At 44.6% G+C, this 19,269-nt stretch overlaps 2 protein-coding genes across 5 annotated transcripts in view; both read right to left on the bottom strand.

The window, feature by feature from the left end:
* spef2 (sperm flagellar and cilia associated 2) overlaps positions 1 to 7,210 on the bottom strand; it is a 46,546-nt gene extending 39,336 nt beyond the window's left edge. The window contains exons 1-7 of one of the 2 annotated variants that reach the window (XM_088628672.1): positions 7,044 to 7,210; positions 6,834 to 6,936; positions 5,454 to 5,706; positions 4,623 to 4,793; positions 3,492 to 3,632; positions 1,542 to 1,621; positions 582 to 783 (exon numbers count right to left, since the gene is read on the bottom strand). In XM_088628672.1, the coding sequence (XP_088484798.1) occupies positions 582 to 783; positions 1,542 to 1,621; positions 3,492 to 3,632; positions 4,623 to 4,793; positions 5,454 to 5,706; positions 6,834 to 6,936; positions 7,044 to 7,101 (1,008 nt within the window). In that variant the 5' untranslated portion in view covers positions 7,102 to 7,210. Of the gene's footprint in view, positions 1 to 581; positions 784 to 1,541; positions 1,622 to 3,491; positions 3,633 to 4,622; positions 4,794 to 5,453; positions 5,726 to 6,833; positions 6,937 to 7,043 lie in introns of those variants that run through there. The other variant, XM_088628673.1, reaches the window with a different exon arrangement.
* Positions 7,211 to 9,054: 1,844 nt separating this feature from the next.
* myo5b (myosin VB) overlaps positions 9,055 to 19,269 on the bottom strand; it is a 114,464-nt gene continuing 104,249 nt past the window's right edge. For all 3 annotated transcript variants that reach the window (XM_088628659.1, XM_088628658.1, XM_088628660.1), the window contains 7 exons: positions 18,393 to 18,544; positions 17,060 to 17,149; positions 16,253 to 16,403; positions 15,361 to 15,640; positions 14,735 to 14,909; positions 13,477 to 13,557; positions 9,055 to 12,770 (listed from right to left, as the gene is read on the bottom strand). In XM_088628659.1, coding sequence (XP_088484785.1) covers positions 12,618 to 12,770; positions 13,477 to 13,557; positions 14,735 to 14,909; positions 15,361 to 15,640; positions 16,253 to 16,403; positions 17,060 to 17,149; positions 18,393 to 18,544 — 1,082 coding nt within the window. In that variant the 3' untranslated portion in view covers positions 9,055 to 12,617. The remainder of the gene's footprint in view (positions 12,771 to 13,476; positions 13,558 to 14,734; positions 14,910 to 15,360; positions 15,641 to 16,252; positions 16,404 to 17,059; positions 17,150 to 18,392; positions 18,545 to 19,269) is intronic.

Genomic DNA, 19,269 nt, shown 5'->3' with positions numbered 1-19,269 from the left:
CCTGGAGAAAGACAGGCTCATCATCATCCTGGTCATGTACATCACAGCACAAATACATACAGGTCTCTCTGGAAACACAGCACTGGCCGATAGAAGATTTTATCTGATCAACTAAATAATATCAAGAGGATAAACTGCTAGAAAGTTTGATGGTTTAGACCAGCATTTATACAACCATTTTTTGTGATGGACACATGTCCCAACTGCTGATGTTAAAGTTTAATATTTTATTGATTACATACTGTATTACCCTGTTGCAAATCTGCATTATTAAGAAGAAAATCATATTGTAATGCAACACAGAATAAGAAAGAATGGACACAAACACAGCAGTAACTTAGTCTTGTACATCACATAGGGAATAAAAACATAGGTGACCATTTAAAGGGGATGACCATTTGTAGGCGTGGAGTTATTGCAGCATCCATAGACTATTCATCTGCATCTGCATCTGGGGTTCTTACTTTAAGATGTTTCAGCTGCCAATTTATAAAACTGCTATTCCATGTTAGTTTGTTGTAGGCTTTAGTTCTGCGGCCAGTCAGACCACGCTTGGAAGGACCTTCAGACAAGGAACTCGCCTCTTGAGCCTCAAGGGCCCTGAACTGCTCCACCAGGACTTTCCGGCGCCGCTTCTCTCTCTGCTCCCTGGCAGCCGCGTCCTCCTCCAGGCGCTGACGGATCTTCAGGATGTACAGGCTGCTGGCCTGCGCTTTCTCCTCCCAGCTGGGGGAGAGGAACTTCGTGCTCTGTCCATCAGTCTGGAAGGACCCTTGCAAAGCACTGCACAAAAGAGCATTTCTGGGTGGACATTCCCACCATTTTCATTTACACATCCTGTATTATCAGTTATCGCACTTGCATGAAACTTTTGAAACTGCCCATGGATTACACCATATTTCCTTTACCATCGCTCTCACACCAGCACAGGAGAGGTGCGAACGATGTGATACTAGAACGCCCAGAACTCAAACAGCAGGGGAAGGTCTGGACACAGGACAGCCTCTGCCCTCGCTAATAACACAGCTGACTCCCAGGCACCTACTGTAGCAAGCTACAGGGGTGGCTGAGTTGCGGAAACTCAGAAACTCTGGCTGATGTTGAGCCCATCCAGGAGTGGCACCACTCAGCTAGCTGCGCTTCACTGCTAGGAGAATCCCAGATACAGCTGGCTAACATCGCGGAAAATACTCCGTTTGGCAAACTCTGAACTACTGGAGAATAACCTGCTGTGGGGGACCAGTTGCCCTTTCCGAATCACCAGGCTTTTTATCAGGCAGTGTAACATAAAAACGTTATGTCATAATTAATAAAATCTGTTCTAATTCTTATTAGTGTCAGAGATACATCCTTTACAGGGGTTCCAAACAACTACTTTACAATTTACAGCATAACCATTGCAGATAAGCTTTTCAATACAGAAGAAAACAGAGATAAAATCATTAAGTTACAGCAAATTGTGATTAAAAGAAATTAATGCAAAGCCATGAATAAAGCTTAGTTTTAAAGATAATCATTTTAAGAATTAATCATTCACACACCTGAGAGAGGAAGTGACACCTGCAGATGGAGACAGCTTCCTTCTCACTTTCTCAAACTGCAGGATCTCACTGTACACATCCTATGATACATCCAGTCAAAGCATTAGGAAGACCTTGTCCTATCATCTGCACCAGTGCTGTAAGCATTCACTGCAAATGGATTGAGTCACCTTACTGTTTAAATAAGCTTTTAACAGTCACAAGCAGTTGCAATTGTTTTCCCAAAACAATTAGAAATTAGGTCATATGCCATTATATTCAAACAAAAAACTGTAAAATAATTCTGTTAAAAAAGATGTTGTTTACAACAGTTGATGCATTCCTGTTCTTCAGCCTTTTACATGTTGCTTATGGGAGAAGACTTTTTACATAATACAGTACTGAGAAAAAGGTCGTGGACCCCAAATATTATTATAGGAATTACTCACAATGATACTCTTGTATAATCAAACAGGTCTTTTCTAAAATAACCAAAAGGGGTTTATATTGATAGATTAAATGTTTTTTGAGATGCAGCACTGCGTGAAGTAGAAAGAATCACTGAAAAAATGTGAAATAATAAATTAACTTAGCAAAGTTTACTTAGTAAAATTAAGACAGTAATTAGAATAGTTAAATAACTGGGTAAAATGTAAACAAAAAATGAATTTGGGCAGCTATGTTCTAATTGTAAGAAACAAAATGGTCCTTGCCATACACGTGAGTGGAAATACATTTTGACTTTTGCCATGATCAATGACTCTACCCAAGACCGGTCATCTTCTCTTGCTAAGATGCCCAAGAGCAACCTGAACTATCATCCAGAAAGTCACAAGTAACCCCAGAGTAACATCTAAGGATCTGCAGGCCTACATGGTACATGGCTGTGGCTAATGTCGGTGTTCATGACTCATCCATGAGGAAAGCCAGGACAGAAATGGTTTTCATGGGAGGATAGCCAGGAAGAAACTACTGTTCTCTAAAAAACAACATTGTTACCTCTCTCCTGTACAGTATGCTAGAGAAAACTTGGACAATCCAGAAGACCCCTGGAAGAATATTCACTGGAAAGATGACTCAAATGTTGAACTTTTTGACCACAATGAAAAATGTTACTACGACAACCGAACCCTGCCTTCTACCAGAAGAGCCTCATCCTGATCATCTAGCATGGCAGTAGGAGTATCACAGTTCGGTGCTGCTTAGCTGCGCAAGGTCCCTCATAGCTTACCAATCACAGAACCATGAATTCAGAGTTGCATCAACAAATTCTGGAGAAGAAAACATCAGGCAACCAATTCTTCAGCTGTAGCTGAGCCAAAAGTAGGACATGCAGCAATACAGTAATTCTAAACATTAAAGCAGATGCTATAATTCTAAACATACATTTCGGATTGGCCAAGTCAAATACCTAAATCCTATTGAAATGTTATAGCAGGACTGAAGACAGCGGGGGTCATGTAAGGGAACATTCAAATGTGATTGTCCTGAAGCAGTTCAGTAATGAGGAATGGGCCAAAATTCCTAAAAGCTGACAAACAGGAAACTGATAAACGGGAGGTTACAGGAAACGGTAAGTTGCCATCAGTCACTAAATCTAACTAAGGGCTCACATACTTATGTACTGTTGGATGATTAAATTAAATAATTTGAATATATCCAGCGTCTTTGTGTCTAGGCTAAATCGGGTTGGCTTCATCTCTTATTAGATGACTCTCTACAGCAATTACATTTTAAGTCTTAAATATACAAGGATACAAACAAACCTAGGGAGTTCACAATCTTTTTCTCAGTACTGTCACACCACATAAACTTTCCAGAGTAAATATATAGTGTAGCTACGAGCAAACCACACAGCTGAGTAATACTTATCAATACAGCACTGTTCCATCGAACTATAAAATCAAGGTTCTGAACAATTGGCCTCTTACAGTATATAACAATGTTTTCTGTGAGGATGACCTATCGTACCTGAGCCTCCAGCTGCTTCTTTTGCTGCTTACGAAGTTCGATAGCTTTAAGAGTCCGCCGAGGTGGGGGTTTGGGAATCTGAACAATGGCAGCTTGTATCCTAGCCATAATCTCGTTCTGTCTTTTCCGAGCAAGCCGATGCTGAAACAGAAAGTTTTAAGCTGTTTAGCCCACATCTTCTCAGGGTGGGCAGCAGCTTGTTAACAACTGCAATATTCCCCTGACTTGATGATGTGTTTGAGTCCCTGCTGCAGACATCACTGTTGAACATTGACTGAGGTACTTCACACGAATTCTCTTGCACACCGAGCTGTATACAGTAAGTGGGGACCAGCCTTGCTTGGGGGATGTTCCCCGAGCTTCTTATCCAGTGGAGGGAGTCATGTGCTATGTGCTAAGTCCACTTAACACTACAGAAACCAGGATGAGCTCTGGCCCGATGAACTGTTCTGGTTCTGGTGTGGACTTTACTTTTACCTTTTACAGTACTTCCCTTGCAAGACAGTAATCATTTTCTACTGCCTAAACTTAGAATCTCCAACCTCTATTTGGAGTTTTAAATCAGATTTTCCAACAAGTACAATCCTCAAAGTTGCGGAACAGAGACTCTAGACATCTCCTGCTCTTGACAGACCATCTGTTTCTTTTTCTAATTCTTATTCCAACTGCAAGCCACCAGTGAGAGGGCTGGTGCATCAGAAGAAAGAAAGACAACCCTAATTTAGTACTGCTGCAGGTTATAAAGGAGCCTGGTAAGCCACAATCGTCTCTTTGGTCCTGTAGGTCAAATCCTGTCAGACTTAAACCCACCATTCCCACTAAAACACAGCAAATACATGCGTGTAGGAGATCACCTGAACTCCACAAAGGCACCACAACTGATTAGGCAGCTCAGTTATGCCACACATGTGTGAGAGTTGCAGAGACGTCTGTTCAGGCTGTGAACAGCAATATGGAGGACACTGAATATGTATACACAGTTTAGTACAATGTGTAACACAGAAAATGCTTTATTCTGGAAACTACAGTAAAGAATCTGATTATTTAAGAACACAGAGTAAGTTTCACTCTAATGACCTTGGGATTTTACACGAAACAATGTTCCCAGTGAAGACAAAGGAGGCACTGTACCTTCTCAATACTCTGAAGTCGTAGATCATTTTGCAGTTTCTGCATTTTCTGCATCTCTTGGTAACGCACAAGGGATACTTTTTCTTGAATCTCTTTCGCTTTCAACTCATATCTCTGTGATGTTTTCTGAAGTCTGATATCTGCCTCACGCTGAACTGCTCCTCTCAGACGCTAAAAAGAGGCAAAAAGTGTGTATCAAAACAGGCAGGTTTTCAAGGTCTACTTAGCTTTAACTTCTTGATTTTTATTAATTTTCAGGAAGACAATTATTATCCAGTTTACTTAACCAAAAAGGCAGTAAAAATTCATTTTAATGTTATAGGGGTCTGTTATGCAGTGCGCACCAAAACTATTACAGACACCCATTAACAATTTTAGGCATTAAAATTTAATTATTTTAGATACTAAAATGAATTGATTTGTAATGCTGAATCAACCCAAAGAGGAAAACAAGAAAACAAAAGGTAACTTTCTATCACAGAAGAACATACCCTGGTAGCCTGAGACATAGGTACCCAGGCTAACCATATGGGCTATGTTTAGCAGTGCCATAAGGTGAGACTCTCAGTTCACTGAAGAGATAAGGCTCCTACAGAAACTGGAACCGTTGACTTAATTAATTGCATTATCACAGTGGGCACAATCCCTAATGCTGACACTAGCCACACAGTGGAGGCAACTGAGAGAAACTGCATGTCCCTTTGTATGACAAAAGTATGGTCTGTGTTTTTACAGCTATGCACCAGAATTTCGGGAAGGGTTTGATGAGGCCGGTCCCTAGAGCTTATTCCCAGGAAAACGGTTTTAGTTTCAGGTACTCGCGAAACCCACATCGTTGTATATCTCTCTCTCGATGCTCTGCAGCTTTGCCAGCGCTGTCGGCTGTAAGGTCTCGAGGGCCACTCCCGTGAGCCCCGCTTTCTTCTTCTTCTGCAGAACAATGTACAGCTGGTAGAGCAGCCGGGTGGCCACGCCGTGCTGCTGCGACATGATGGACTGGGCAATCCTCAGGTCAAAGGGGACTCCCAGCAACTGCAGCGTGGGCTCCACCCGAGTGAAATTGTTCAGTTTGGAATCAGCTGTCCTGCAAGGGGGAAAAGAAGCTAAATGCTGAAATTAGTGTCTCGGGTGTCTGGACTGAATGTCATCAGATTGCAGATGTTTTTGTCCAGGGCACTGGTCCTTTCCCTTAAAGATGTGCACATCCATCTTGTTGTAGGAGTGTGGAGGAGGACAAGATGCTTTTCTGATGACATTGCAATTTAAATGCATGGACTTGACCGCCAAGTTCCGGTGGTGATGGTTAAATTAGGGGTCTCCAACACTTCCCCTAACCCAGTAAGTCTTATACTGTACGTCATCTTGAATTATCTGTGACTAAAGACTGGAGACACCTGTGTGTTACTGATCAATTAAATAATTTGTGGATGACAAATTTTTGTTCAAGATTTTTGTTCAGTATTCAGATCCAATTGATGTCTGAACTACTTAACTGAATAGATCACCTGTTCAACAGATGCTGTGTAATTGCTCCAGGTGTTTGGGAATCGATCATTCAATTATTAATTATACAACCTGCATGATTTGGGTCTGTCCAGGACCAGTGCTAGAGGTCTTTTAATTTAACCAGAGCTGCTAGAGGCCTTTATCATGATTTACCCACACCTGAGAACACCTGGGGAGTGCCTGTCAGGTCCCTTTCAGAAAAATGGCAGATTATGTCTGATGTCAGTGTGCTGCAAAAACACTGACAATACCAGATACAGTACATGTTAGAGTCACAAAAAAGGTGAGTTTAGTTTACGGTATGTGGGCCTTTGAGCAGGAGAGCAATGAATTCCATCAAGACTAATAATGCGGTTAACGAAAAACAGAAAGAAAATGGAAAATGCAGTTATGGAGAACACACTTAAAATAGTTAAACCGTGTAGACAAAATGTGCATTATATATATTGTTGACTGTGAGCTGCCTGTTGCACATAATAATATTAATAATAATAGGGGGTATTTATCCTGCACACAAGAAAAGACGGGGACTTCGCTGAAGAGGACACTAGCTTTTGACTGTTCTCTCATGCTGGACTTCCAAACTTCCAATAAGCAAGAGCCAAACCAAAACGCGTGGCTTCGATCGGGGGACTTTGACAACTGCACACTTACAAATGTCAACTGCAAAGGCGGCTTCGAGTAAATTAGAAATACTCCACTCACTTGCTTTTTGAAAAGAGGTCGAAATCGTCTTGAAGCTGGTATTTGTGCAGGACTTCGCCAATCAGATATCCGGTGCTGAAATCTTTGGCAAATGAACTCGGCTCTGAAGGCAAAAAACGTGTTTAAGATGTTATGTTTTCTATACTCTAGCCATGCGGAACAAAGTCAGCGGTGTTTTTTTAAGGTAAAAGTAATAAGAAATGCACTCACCCACATGTTTAGATATTCTGAGCTCAGAGTTGAGCCACTGGCACAAAATATCCGACATGTTTTATCCTTCTGTGTCTTAGGACTTGTATCGTCCAGGGGTGTGCTTCGCTCTCCACAGTCCAAAACACAGAATCCAGCAAAGCTGCAAGGCCTTTGCAAAGAGACAGCGTCCCGTTGCCTAGGCGACCTGCCAGCTTAGCAACAGTTACCAAACGGGCTGAAAACGTAACACCCACCTTGTGACGTCACTTGACTTGAAGTACACCGTTTGGACTCTCTTCGTTATTGAGGGCAAAACTTCTGAGATATCAGGAAGGATGATTGCCGTGGGTTGAAATGGTCAAATCGACCCAGCGAGATACTAAAATCAAACAATAGGAGACGAACGGAATCTTTTGTTTTCATGTCTTCACTTATAATCACTTGTATGTCATAATAAACCCCTTTAACCTAGGATTCGTCTATTTGTTCCCAACCATTATTTTCTTAAAAGCAATAGCTTCTGTAAGGTCGGTTAAAATGTATTAATATATTTTCTACTAACATGTAATATTGTGTTTTATGTGGCTTCTCGTAGAATGGTGCGTGTTTTTATTGCTTTTGTTTCACTTACAGATGAATTTACCTGCCAGTTTTAGTTTCGCACTATTAATATTTTTTATTGATTTTGCGAGTCGTCATGGATAAAAGAGCACGGGGAATTCGTTAAACTGGGTGATGTTTCACTTCTTTGGTCTGTAATTACACTTCACGTCCACAAGAGGACCTCTCAAATTGAACAAAGGCGGTCTGCCTCACTGATCATTTTAGATATTGAAACGACTTCATTAAGAGAGAAAGATAGAAGACAGTTACTGCAGGTAGGTGTTAATAACACTATGGGAGAAGCTCAAGCACATGTAAGGAATTAAGGAAGAACAGAGGGAGAATAAAAAAAGCTCTGTAAACACAACAGGCTGACACAGCTCTCAGCATGGGATAGTTTTTCTAGATGAATACAATTAGCTAATGCATTTTATCTGCCTCCCTCCCTCTGCATGGAGGAAAGACCTTTGGGTTCATCCATTTTCTAATTTCTTTATCCCAACTCAGTGTCATCGCAGAGCCTATCCTGGCAAGCAACGCCCGGAAGGCAGGGTACACCCTGAATGGTACGCCAGTCCATGGGCAGGGCGCACACAGACATTAACGTGCACGCTCACACCAGGGCCAATTTCCTCAGTAGCCAATTCATCTGCCAGTATGTCTTTGGACTGTGGGAGGAAACCGGGGCACCTGGAGGTGACCCATGTGAAGACAGGGAGAACATACAAACTCCACACAGAAGAACACCAGGTCCAGAACTGAACCCAGAGCCCCAGCGCTGCACCCAGGCAGCAATGTTAGCCACCGCACTCTGACATCCCTACGGATTAATTTGGGTTGAAGGGTGCAAATTAAATGCAAGACATCCTTGCGGTGCTTGAATGTTAATAGCAAACCATACAAGTACAGGACGCACTTAAGGGAGCTGTAAAAGCCCAGGTGTTTTGAATACATCTCTCAGCACATTTCGTTTATCCTAACCAATGCAAATCCCTCTCTGTAACAAGATGAACAATGTAAACACTTGGAAGGTGAGAGTTGCGTTGAGCTTTCTTGAGGGTGTGTGAAGTGTTTTCTGTTCTTTTGCGGAATGAATCTGTTGGGAGCTCCGATGACGCTGTCATCCAAACCCTGCAGTACACAGATCCCGGAGAGGGACTTTCCAGTCAGAATTTCAGCTCTGGTCACATGGGATGAAGCGGTGAGGTTTTTTTCAGATGAAACTAAAGGAGATCCTTTGCATACTGTCCTTGAACTTGATTTACACACTTTTAAAATGGATCCTTCCCACATTTCACCGAAACCTGCTTGAAACCTTCCAAACGCAACATCTACTGTACAGTTTTAAGAATATGAAACACTTTTTAAAACCTGAATTGGGTTTAAACATTCAGCAGGGAAATCCAGCAGAAGAACACAAACAGAATTATTTTATTCAAAATTGATGTATCATTTTTATTGAGAATTTCCCGTTTGTTTTGGTATGACGTATTTTCGTAAATGTGTAGTTTACATACAGTATTTGTTCAAAAGGTAAAACTATTTTTAACAGCATAACATAACTCTGAATTAAACAGTCTGTTAAGCACAATTCATATTTATAGATACCCCCCAGACATTATCAGTACATCCCCAGATTTTGAAAATGATATATACAGCATATGCATCCATTATTCACAAGAGTCATATTTTGTAGCTTGATTTCTTCTTTGTTCCCACACATCTGTAGACAGCTTTTGCAATGTGACTGAGGGGTTGTTCAGGGTTAAAGGTTAATTCTCTTAGGTTGGTGTGAGCCAGATACAGTATAAACTGTATATACACACCAGCTGCTAAAAGAAGCAGCTAGCTGTTTCACTGCCTTGACAGTGTCAGTTTAAAAAAAGGGAAGGCCTTTTCTGGGTTCAAAATGCTACTCTGGCAACACGGGTGACTGTAATGTTAAAGGGTATAAACGCAAGTTGGCCAAGCCAGACTGTTAAGGGTTAACAGAATTTACGGTTCTTACGAGGCACTGACAACAAATGTTTTTTAGTTCAGACAAAAGAAAAAGAAGACGGGCAATAAGTAAGTGACAGGCCTGAAGTCTTCAATGGCATCGTTTAAATTGCCATGTGCTACTCCAGCGTGTGCTGGGAGAGTGACTGGAGAGCTCAGAGACCTCGCTCTCCAGATGGGCTGGGTGGGCTGTTAGCACAGGTGTACACCCTCCATTCCAACTGATGCTTACATAAGACAGACCCATCGATTTCTTGAGATGTACGTACTTTTGAGAAATCTGGGAAACAACCACATCTGAGATCTCATTAGGAGGAGTTCCAGGGAGTCTGCAGATTTCTGCAGGGGCCAAGCAGCTGCCAGCGGACTTGAATGCAGCTCTTGTTAGGAATGATCGCTTCTGTGTCAAAGACTGCGCCACACAACGGCTGTCATGCTTTGTTAGAGGCCTTTAGACGGTTACAATAAAGGACACACAGGCAAAAAATGACTTCAGCTACTTGGACATTTGCAGCTGGCGATTGGTTAGAATCACCAGAAAAGTAGATCAACTTTAAATCAAAATGAATAAATTAGCCACTTGGAAAACTGGTGTTAGAAAAAACACCAATTAAAAAAAATAATTAAAAAATAGCTGTCCATCTCTTTGCCCCTGCTCCGAGCCCCATAACAAAAAACATTTTAAAAAATAATGCTAATACCATTTAAAATAAGATATTCAATTTCCAAGTATAGATTTCCTACAAATAAAAGCTAAAAGGTAATTAAGAAAAAACTAAAAAAGATGACAACCGCAGCAGGAAAAACTTTAACTTCGTCTCGTCAGCCTGCAGCCCCAATTACACCTACACACAGATTTTGGCACAGTGTTTCCAGACACTACACTCTTCAATACTGAGAGATAAGGTGGTGAAGATAACAGTCCCTTTATAAGTCCGGCTGACGACAAGTGCGCTTTGTGTTTGAAGAAAAGCAGAGAACTACCTCCCTTCGTACTGCCCCATTGCCTGGCCTTGTCCCAAACTCCCAACAGAGCTACCACACTCATGAGGTTATGAAAGCATGGAAATGAGGTGTCACCTCAACCACAAACAAACCTCCATTGGGAATTGAACATTCTGCAGCCTTGTTACAGTTCAATGAGACTCCACAAGGTGGTGATCTTGGAACCCCCATGTCCCTCCATATCTGCTGAAGAAAATCTGACTGCTGTGTGGGAGGTAAAATAGCAATAGGTCTCCATTTCTCCTTCTGGGACATTACATTCAGATTGATTCATTTTCTGCTTGTGACCACACTGTTCCTGACAAGTAAACAGACAGGCAGGGAAAAGGAGTTAAAGTAAGGTTCAGACACATCTTAAAGTCATCACAGTCTGTTTGCCTCATCACATGGAACAACACATTGTTTCTCCAGACTTAAAGGGTGATATATCAAACCTATTCAGATCATCCTCTTTAACTGGAAGCTCACTGTATGCGAGCTGTGTGTTCCAATGAAAGACTCCTGTGTGGTCTGGCTTAATGATCTAATCTTTTTACCAATGTTCTCATAAATGGAATATCAATTAGTCTATACAAGAAGTCTATAAAGATAAAACATGGCAAATCGGGTCTAAAGCACACTTTGCTCATTCTGGAAAGCCTCGTCAGTTTCCCGTTGAGTCTTCTAGGTTGCAATGAACAATGTGCAAAGTCATACCAGGTCGAGAAAGACAAATCACATACAGTATCATACAATTGAAAGGAGTATCCCCAGTGGCACTGAAAGACTCAGGACCTCCAGCAGAGCAAATGAACAAGCTCTGGGACTCACGCTCTGCAGTAATAGAAATGTGTTTGGGATACTCCACTGTCTAACGGGTTTCAACATTAGTATTGCTGTCATATACAAATACAGACCCCACTTCCCTCTAACCCCTCATATACACCTGGGCAGCAGGTGCCCAGAATCCCACTTTTAGCAAAGGTAAACAGCTTTATGTGGAGACAAAGGGAGAGCATGAGAACATGTATGCAAGCTTGTCAACCCCCAGCATTCCCTCTAATATGGCCAACTGTACATTTGTATCGTCAAGTTTATTAAATCTGACTTTAATAAAATGACTGCACTTTGAATATGAAAGCTCATCTATAAGGTCAGACTAGGCATTTTTTGCTGAAACCAGGAAGCTCAAGCCCCACCCTCTGCTCCTCTACTGGTTATGAAATTAGACAGCCACAGTCCTGCAGCTGTACTCAGCTGATGACTGAGAAACCAATGTGTTTGTTTGAACCAAGTTTATCTCCAAAGCAAAGGAATAATGAATCAGGATCTCAAAAACAAAAATAAAGCAAGTTGTCCTCATTCATGACCCACAGCAGAGCGAGCCTATCAGCACGCCAGTTTCCTCAGAGCTGTCGTAACTATTTTTTCCCCAGTCTGTCCCCTCTTATAAACCAGCCCATAAAGAAAGGGAAACCTACAGCAAGGACATATGCAACTGTCAAACCATTTTTGTAAGTGGCAGATAAATGATGTGCAATCAGTGAGAACTACCTGACAAGAAATGAACTAAAGTGCTCCACCTCAACTGCCAACACAAACGCCTGCAGCGATGGGATACTACTGCCATTACGTGTAAATGCAGGAAAGTCATGTTGTTTCAAAACCATTCAAGTCATTTTGTTTTTGAAGTTTTAGGTATTAAGAGACAAGGAATTAAATTTTTTTGGTGTTTCTGTTATATCACTGCAAACGCGTGACTGGGGAGCACTTTTTCTCTTACAGCTGTGCAGTTTTTCTGTCTCTTTCCCAACTACACATGACAGCGGGGCAAGGCTGAAGGGGGAGAGGTGCAGTGTCTGCAGCTGGGAACCTCTGTCAGGATGTGTTGGACCCAGGAGGTTGATGGAGAGCTTGACACTACACTGCCCGGAGAGAGCCCCAAAGCCTCATCCCAGACAGGGTCTCCTGCTCCGCCTGGCCAGTCAGGAGGACACCCCTGAGTCCTCAGACCCGGGTGAGGAAATCCAGGCCAAGGTTGGCGGGGATATGTAGGGTCTCCAGGCTGAGGGCGGAAGGGGTATAGGGGAACAGAACTGGGAAGGTGTGTTTGGTGTCCACCAGAAGATGTGGAGGATCGTTGCGGTCACGGAGCAGGCCCTATGAAGAGAACAGAAAGCATTTATCATGGCAGCAACCCACTCACGGCTTGAGTCATATGACCGCATTTTCCATCATGGTCGTTTGCTTTCTACGTTTTAAATGGACCAAAAGCTCATTTGACATCTCTGCAGGAATGATTAGGAACACTTTTTATGAGCTAGGGTATCGAGCTCCAGGTGAAGGTGAGCACCATATTTGCTCCTATGAGACCTGCAGCGCTGGCAGCAGGTTTAGTACCAAACAGAGGACAGGAACAGCTGTTGACGATAAAGCTGCACGTTTGAGAATTCACGCAATTCACTGTTATGCCACAAGATGAGAATAGCCTGAAATTTTGCTTGTTCAGTTTGTAAAGTGGCCGGCGAGTCAATGAACCAGTTATGTAGGTAGGTGTGTCAATGTGTGCGAGCAGCAAAGCAAAGAGCAGAGGCTATCCTCATGCAGAACAGTGGGAAGAAAGAAAACACAATGTTTCAGACGTGGAGCCTCTTCAGGGGTGTGGAGAAATGAGGGAGAGAACAGGGGAATGTGGCACAGGTGTGAAGGAGGAGAACTAATGACCCAGGTTGGGAGGAAGGGTAAGAGGAGGGGAGGAAAGTGGCACAAGTGATATATTTTTGCATAAAATGAAATCTTTTAAAGAGCCAAAATGTATGAAAAGTCAAAATGTATATTTCCAGCTTTCATTCAAAGATAATCTCACCTGAATGTCCCGAATGAAGGATACTGTGACTCGTTCTTCAAACTCATTCAAAGGAGTATATAGGTTGAGAATCTTCACAACCTGCAGGGAGGGGTCAAGAGAGACAATGAGAAATTTGTAGTGTGCTTTTCAGTAACGTGAATTACTCACTTGTTGTGGATCAATATGATTAGGACTTCATTATTCCACTTACAGATACAGGGATGAAATAAATCATAGCACAGATCAGTCCAGAAATCATGGAGGTGCGGTGAGTGCACTTGGACAGAGCGCTGTGCAGTCTTACGTGCTGTGCGATGAGCACTATGCACAGGGACAGAGCGCTGTGCAGTCTCACCTGCTGCACGATGAGCACTATGCACAGGGACAGAGCACTGTGCAGTCTCACCTGCTGCGCGGTGAGCACTATGCACAGGTAGAGAGCGCTGTGCAGTCTCACGTGCTGCGCGGTGAGCACTATGCACAGGTAGAGAGCGCTGTGCAGTCTCACCTGCTGCGCGGTGAGCGCCGTGCACAGGGACAGAGCGCTGTGCAGTCTCACCTGCTGCGCGGTGAGCGCCGTGCACAGGGACAGAGCGCTGTGCAGTCTGACCTGCTGCGCGGTGAGCGCCGTGCACAGGGACAGAGCGCTGTGCAGTCTGACCTGCTGCGCGGTGAGCGCCGTGCACAGGGACAGAGCGCTGTGCAGTCTGACCTGCTGCGCGGTGAGCGCCGTGCACAGGGACAGAGCGCTGTGCAGTCTGACCTGCTGCGCGGTGAGCGCCGTGCACAGGGACAGAGCGCTGTGCAGTCTGACCTGCTGTGCGGTGAGCTCCGTGCACAGGGACAGAGCGCTGTGCAGTCTGACCTGCTGCCCGGTGAGCGCCGTGCACAGGGACTGCGCGGTGAGCGCCGTGCACAGGGACAGAGCGCTGTGCAGTCTCACCTGCTGCGCGGTGAGCGCCGTGCACAGGGACAGAGCACTGTGCAGTCTCACCTGCTGCGCGGTGAGCGCCGTGCACAGGGACAGAGCACTGTGCAGTCTCACCTGCTGCGCGGTAAGCGCCGTGCACAGGGACTGCGCGGTGAGCGCCGTGCACAGGGACAGAGCGCTGTGCAGTCTCACCTGCTGCGCGGTGAGCGCCGTGCACAGGGACAGAGCACTGTGCAGTCTCACCTGCTGCGCGGTGAGCGCCGTGCACAGGGACAGAGCACTGTGCAGTCTCACCTGCTGCGCGGTAAGCGCCGTGCACAGGGACAGAGCACTGTGCAGTCTTACCTGCTGTGCAGTGAGCACCGTGCACAGGGAGCAGATCGCCTCAGCATCACTGTGTGTCTTCTTCTTCACCTGCAGAAGCTGGGTAGCCTGGATCAGGGGTTCCATGGTGGCCACAGCACCGCTCTGGTGGAGATTTTTGCTTCTCAGCCATTCTTCCAATTGGCTGATGTTGTACCTGGAGGAAAACACAATCCAAGTGAGACAAGTGGGAAACACCCAGTCAGACTGTGGACTGCTTAGATAACAACTCCAGTCCACCTCCAAACTGCCAGAGAAGGAGCAAGAAAAGAAGTGAAGACTAGGTAGAGCGTGTAACCCTTCATAGGAGAAAAGAGAGCAGGGGAGAGCCTGTTCCCATAACTCCTGAAATTGCGAATCCTTTGGAAATGAAGAAGATTAGAGAGCATTTATGATTCTCATCATTTTCATTCATTATCAAGAGACTTCATGATTCTCTGGGCTGCAGCTTCATTAGCGGTCAAGCACAGAGAAGAATGGTAATGCTTTTCAGTAAAAAAAAACACCGAAAATAGTGGTGTCAATTGGATGCAGCTTCTGGTTTCAAAAAAGATTAGGAAACATAAAAGATGAGCAGAATAAAAGTATGAAAAGTGCAATGAAATTACCTGAGCTGCATGCCTGTGCTCCAGGAGCACACGTCCTTCCTGAGCAGCAGGTTGTTGAGCGTGACGGCGTTGATCATGTAGAAGAGCTGCTTGAAGACCTGCCGGATGATCTCGGGGTCCAGGCCATGGTCACACATGGTGCCCTGGATGATGCCCAGCTGGCGGATCAGCCCCTCCAGGGAGTAGCTGTCCCCGTCCATGCTGGATGAGCGGTGGCGATAGCCCATCGGCTTCACGCCGGCCAGGCTGGGGATGCTCTCGCTCTCCAGCATCGCCGACACTGAAAACCCACAGAGGTCCGTCAGAGACAGGGGACAGCTGCCTCCGGGTCACCCGGCCGTCCTGCTCCTGCCCCTGCAGTGGTATTAACCACTGATGCCTGCAATCAACCCTCTTTTCACAAAGAAGCACTTTCTAATTACAGATCCGGACGCAGTTTAGATTTTATTCATGGGTGCACTTAAAAAAGAATTCCTCCATTTTTTTGGTGTAAATTTGTGATTTCACAAATCAAAGTGAATTCACGAAGCAACTCTGAGTACGCAAGGTCTGAGCTAAATTTTAAAGATAATTTAAAAAATAGGTTCCAAGGGAGAGATTTCCAGTGCATCAGATGCACATGGCACAACAATCCGAACCAAAATCAAACCTGTGTTCGTGTTTACAACACAGAAGGAATAATACTGACCCAGGGGACAGCGAGGGGGGGGGGCAGCGGGAGAGGGAGAGAGAGGAGGGACAGAGGGAGGGGGGTGGCAGAGAGAGAGAGAGGAGGACAGAGGGGGAGAGGGGGGATAGAGAGGGCATAGAGGGAGAGAAAGTGGGACAGAGGGAGAGGGACAGAGGGTGAGAGAGGGAGTGAGGTGAGAGGGGGACAGAGGGAACAGCTCACCTATCATGGGGTGCATCATGCCCTCTGCCACCTTGATGAGCTGCTGGTAGATCTGAATGGAGAGGTCGCTGAGGACCTGCCTGTACTCCGCCAGGTCGAAGTTCTTCAGGCAGTGTTCATTCTGCTTGGACGAGTTCTGTGTCATGAAGGCCTGGCCGGGAAGGACAGGGTGAGTGAGACAAACTGCACCTGCTGCTGTTTCCGGCTTCCAGGTGGGGAAAGAAAGGACTGGATTGGAACTGAGCCACAGAGATCAGTTCTGCGGTGGCTGCCTAGAGCACTCCCATACTTTAACCTGCACCAGCTCAGAGCCTGTGCAAATCAGAGCACAGCACATAATAATGAGGCCATTTCTGAACTCATTTTATTTAGGTTTGATGCTTATTCAATTACTTTAATTGAATGAATGGGTCAATCATGTTAGATAGTGATATGATAATTTAGGACGATCATTTTACAATAAAATGTAAGTGCTCAGCGCTTGTGGGGAATATTCTTGCCATGACTGCTCTTGTTTTACTCTAGTAAGTTTTTATTTCATTAAACTGTGCCAAGGCATTATCTGTGGAAGTTTTTAGTTATTGTTTGAATCCGGGACTCATTTAGAACCACAGAGAAAAGTGTTGAAATGTCTTGGTATTCACAATGCTTAGTTTTCAAGGCAGGAATGTCTGTATTTCTCCTGTGAAACAGTAAAACAATAGCAAGGACTTCAACAAAGCCCGATATGGACTCGTAGTATTGTGCCTGGTGTGCTGTCCACTAGCGCCCTCTTGTGACTGTCCCCTGCGCTTCTGCCAGCCTCACCTCATCCCCACTGTACTGCTTCAGGCAGTGCAGCAGACGGCTCGTGTTCGCTAGCCAGAAGGAGGTCGTCTCGAAGTCGTCATTGTGCTTCTGTGAACGACAGCGAAAAGACCTATGTGAGCGACGAGCTGCCGAAAAAGGCCGGACACGAGCATTTCTCACAGTCCACATCCATTCAACTGAGATTAAGGCTGCCGCGCCTTTTATGCAAGACATCCCTCCCGGCCAAATGAGATGCAGCATTAGCGCAAATTGGTTCCGTCTTCATCTGACAAAATGTGGCTGTTCCGCCACATTAGCGCTTTCAGACATGCATGGGCGGGCTCAATGAGCAGAATTATTTCTTCACTAACATCGAGGAAGAACGCTGGCAAGACGGGGCGAGTGCAGCAGTACGCAGCACAGGTTTAGAAATAACGACTACGAAAGCTTCACCCTTTTCTCCCGGCATGGTGTGAAGAAGGCATGCTTACTCCAGACCCTCGGGAGCCCAGAGACCTCTGGCTTTCCATACGGCTGAGTTTTCAATTGCTAAGCACAGCTCTTTTAAACTAACAATTTAACTCGCTAATTTGGTTTCACCTCCTAAACCAAGTTTCCGATTTCGGGTTCGTTAGGAATGCCCGTCAGCAGCTTGAAATCCCTAGTAGCAGCAGCTGCAATCCGTTTAAAAAAGTGCAATAAGGCATGTTAAGACTTCAGTAAAGGGTTCGTTTATGCAAATAAGAGCTCAGTTACGACTAAGTACTGGAAAAACAGTGGAGAGGTCATGACCAGGCTCGGGAAACCTGAGGCTTTTTAAAGAGCAACACAACCACCACACATCTATCAGTTCTGTTCAGACAGAAGGGAAACAGTGCATGTCTTGGGTCAGGGGGACTCAGGTTGATCTGTGAACGGGCCACTTTCATCACTTAACAAGTTGAACAGCTATATTATTAGACACATAATATGGTAGTGTTGCGGTCCCTCTTTCTCTGTCTCCAGTCTCTTTCTCCCCCCATCTCTCCCAAGTGAACAGTACACTCCTGCAACCTAAAGGGCAGTAAACTTCCTTGTGAAGCTGCTAACCTGCCTCCTGGCTAGTCTGTGTCGTCGTGCTCCACCGAACCAAGTTTGGGGTAGATTCCCCACATATAGACGAGAGATTGTTCTCCCACATGAACAGCCTGTAAATGTGGAATTCGGCATCAATCCTCAATCCACGTTTGCGTGTTGCTTTCAGCATTCCACGCCCTGTGCACTTTTAAACGAGCCCCACAGACCTGTCAAAACAGATAACCTGCCTGAGCTCCTTGCTTCATCGCCTTGAAACAGCTCGTGCGGGCGGTACCTTTAACACTTTTTTGATGGCGTTGATGGTGGAGGTGAGCAGGGAGTGCACTTTCTGGTCGTCGTTCATGTAGTCGGCGTGTCGAATGCACATGAAGAGGATGTAGGCAGGCAGACAGGGCACGGTGGCCGACACCATCTGCGGTTTCATGTCTGTTAACACGGAGCAGAGTGACAGCCCTAAGTCTCCTTTTAGTTAGCGTGGCGAGGGTACACCGTTTTAGAAAGAACACAGATAAATCCTTCATGTGTAACAAAACAATACGTTAGGTAAGACTTGTGAAGGACACTCTGGCAATCCAAAGTACTATTAAGTTTTTACTGATAATAATTTAACGTTCTGTAATCCAGTAAGCTTCAAATTCTGAAACTGGCTTTCAGATAATATGCAAACAGGAAAACATGCGAGCAGCTCTGGAGCTTCTGCAGCACAAGGTAGAGTCTGTTACACACTGCAGTTTCAGTCAAACCTTGAACATATAATTCCATACAACTTTTGAAATAGAGACCTGGAGCGATTTACAGTACAGTATGCGACACTTTACAGCATTCTTTTCTTTTTATGAAAAAAAAACAAACAAAACAACTGGTCCCACTTGGCTCTAATCAATGATTTATTAAGAACATCTGCAAGACTGTCAAAGACCAAACATTTCTACTGGTGATGCTGTGTTATCTTTTGGTTAAAAGGAATGTGTAAGACTAGAAACTCATCACGTTAAACTACATACTGTATATTCTGGTTGATAGACAGCTTATCAGGTTAAAACTAATCCCTGGTTCTGCAAAGGTCTCCTCATGGACCTGGGATTGGAAATTGATGGCAGTTTGCCATTTGCAAAGGACTGCTGTGTCTACTCATTGGTGCACAGCTGACT

This window comes from Lepisosteus platostomus, chromosome 4 (genome assembly GCF_059453375.1).
Source record: "Lepisosteus platostomus isolate fLepPlt1 chromosome 4, fLepPlt1.hap1, whole genome shotgun sequence".
In the NCBI taxonomy this organism is placed as follows: Eukaryota; Metazoa; Chordata; class Actinopteri; order Semionotiformes; family Lepisosteidae; genus Lepisosteus; species Lepisosteus platostomus.
The sequence above is the reverse complement of the archived record's forward strand: the minus strand, read 5'-3'. Positions and strand labels throughout refer to the sequence as shown.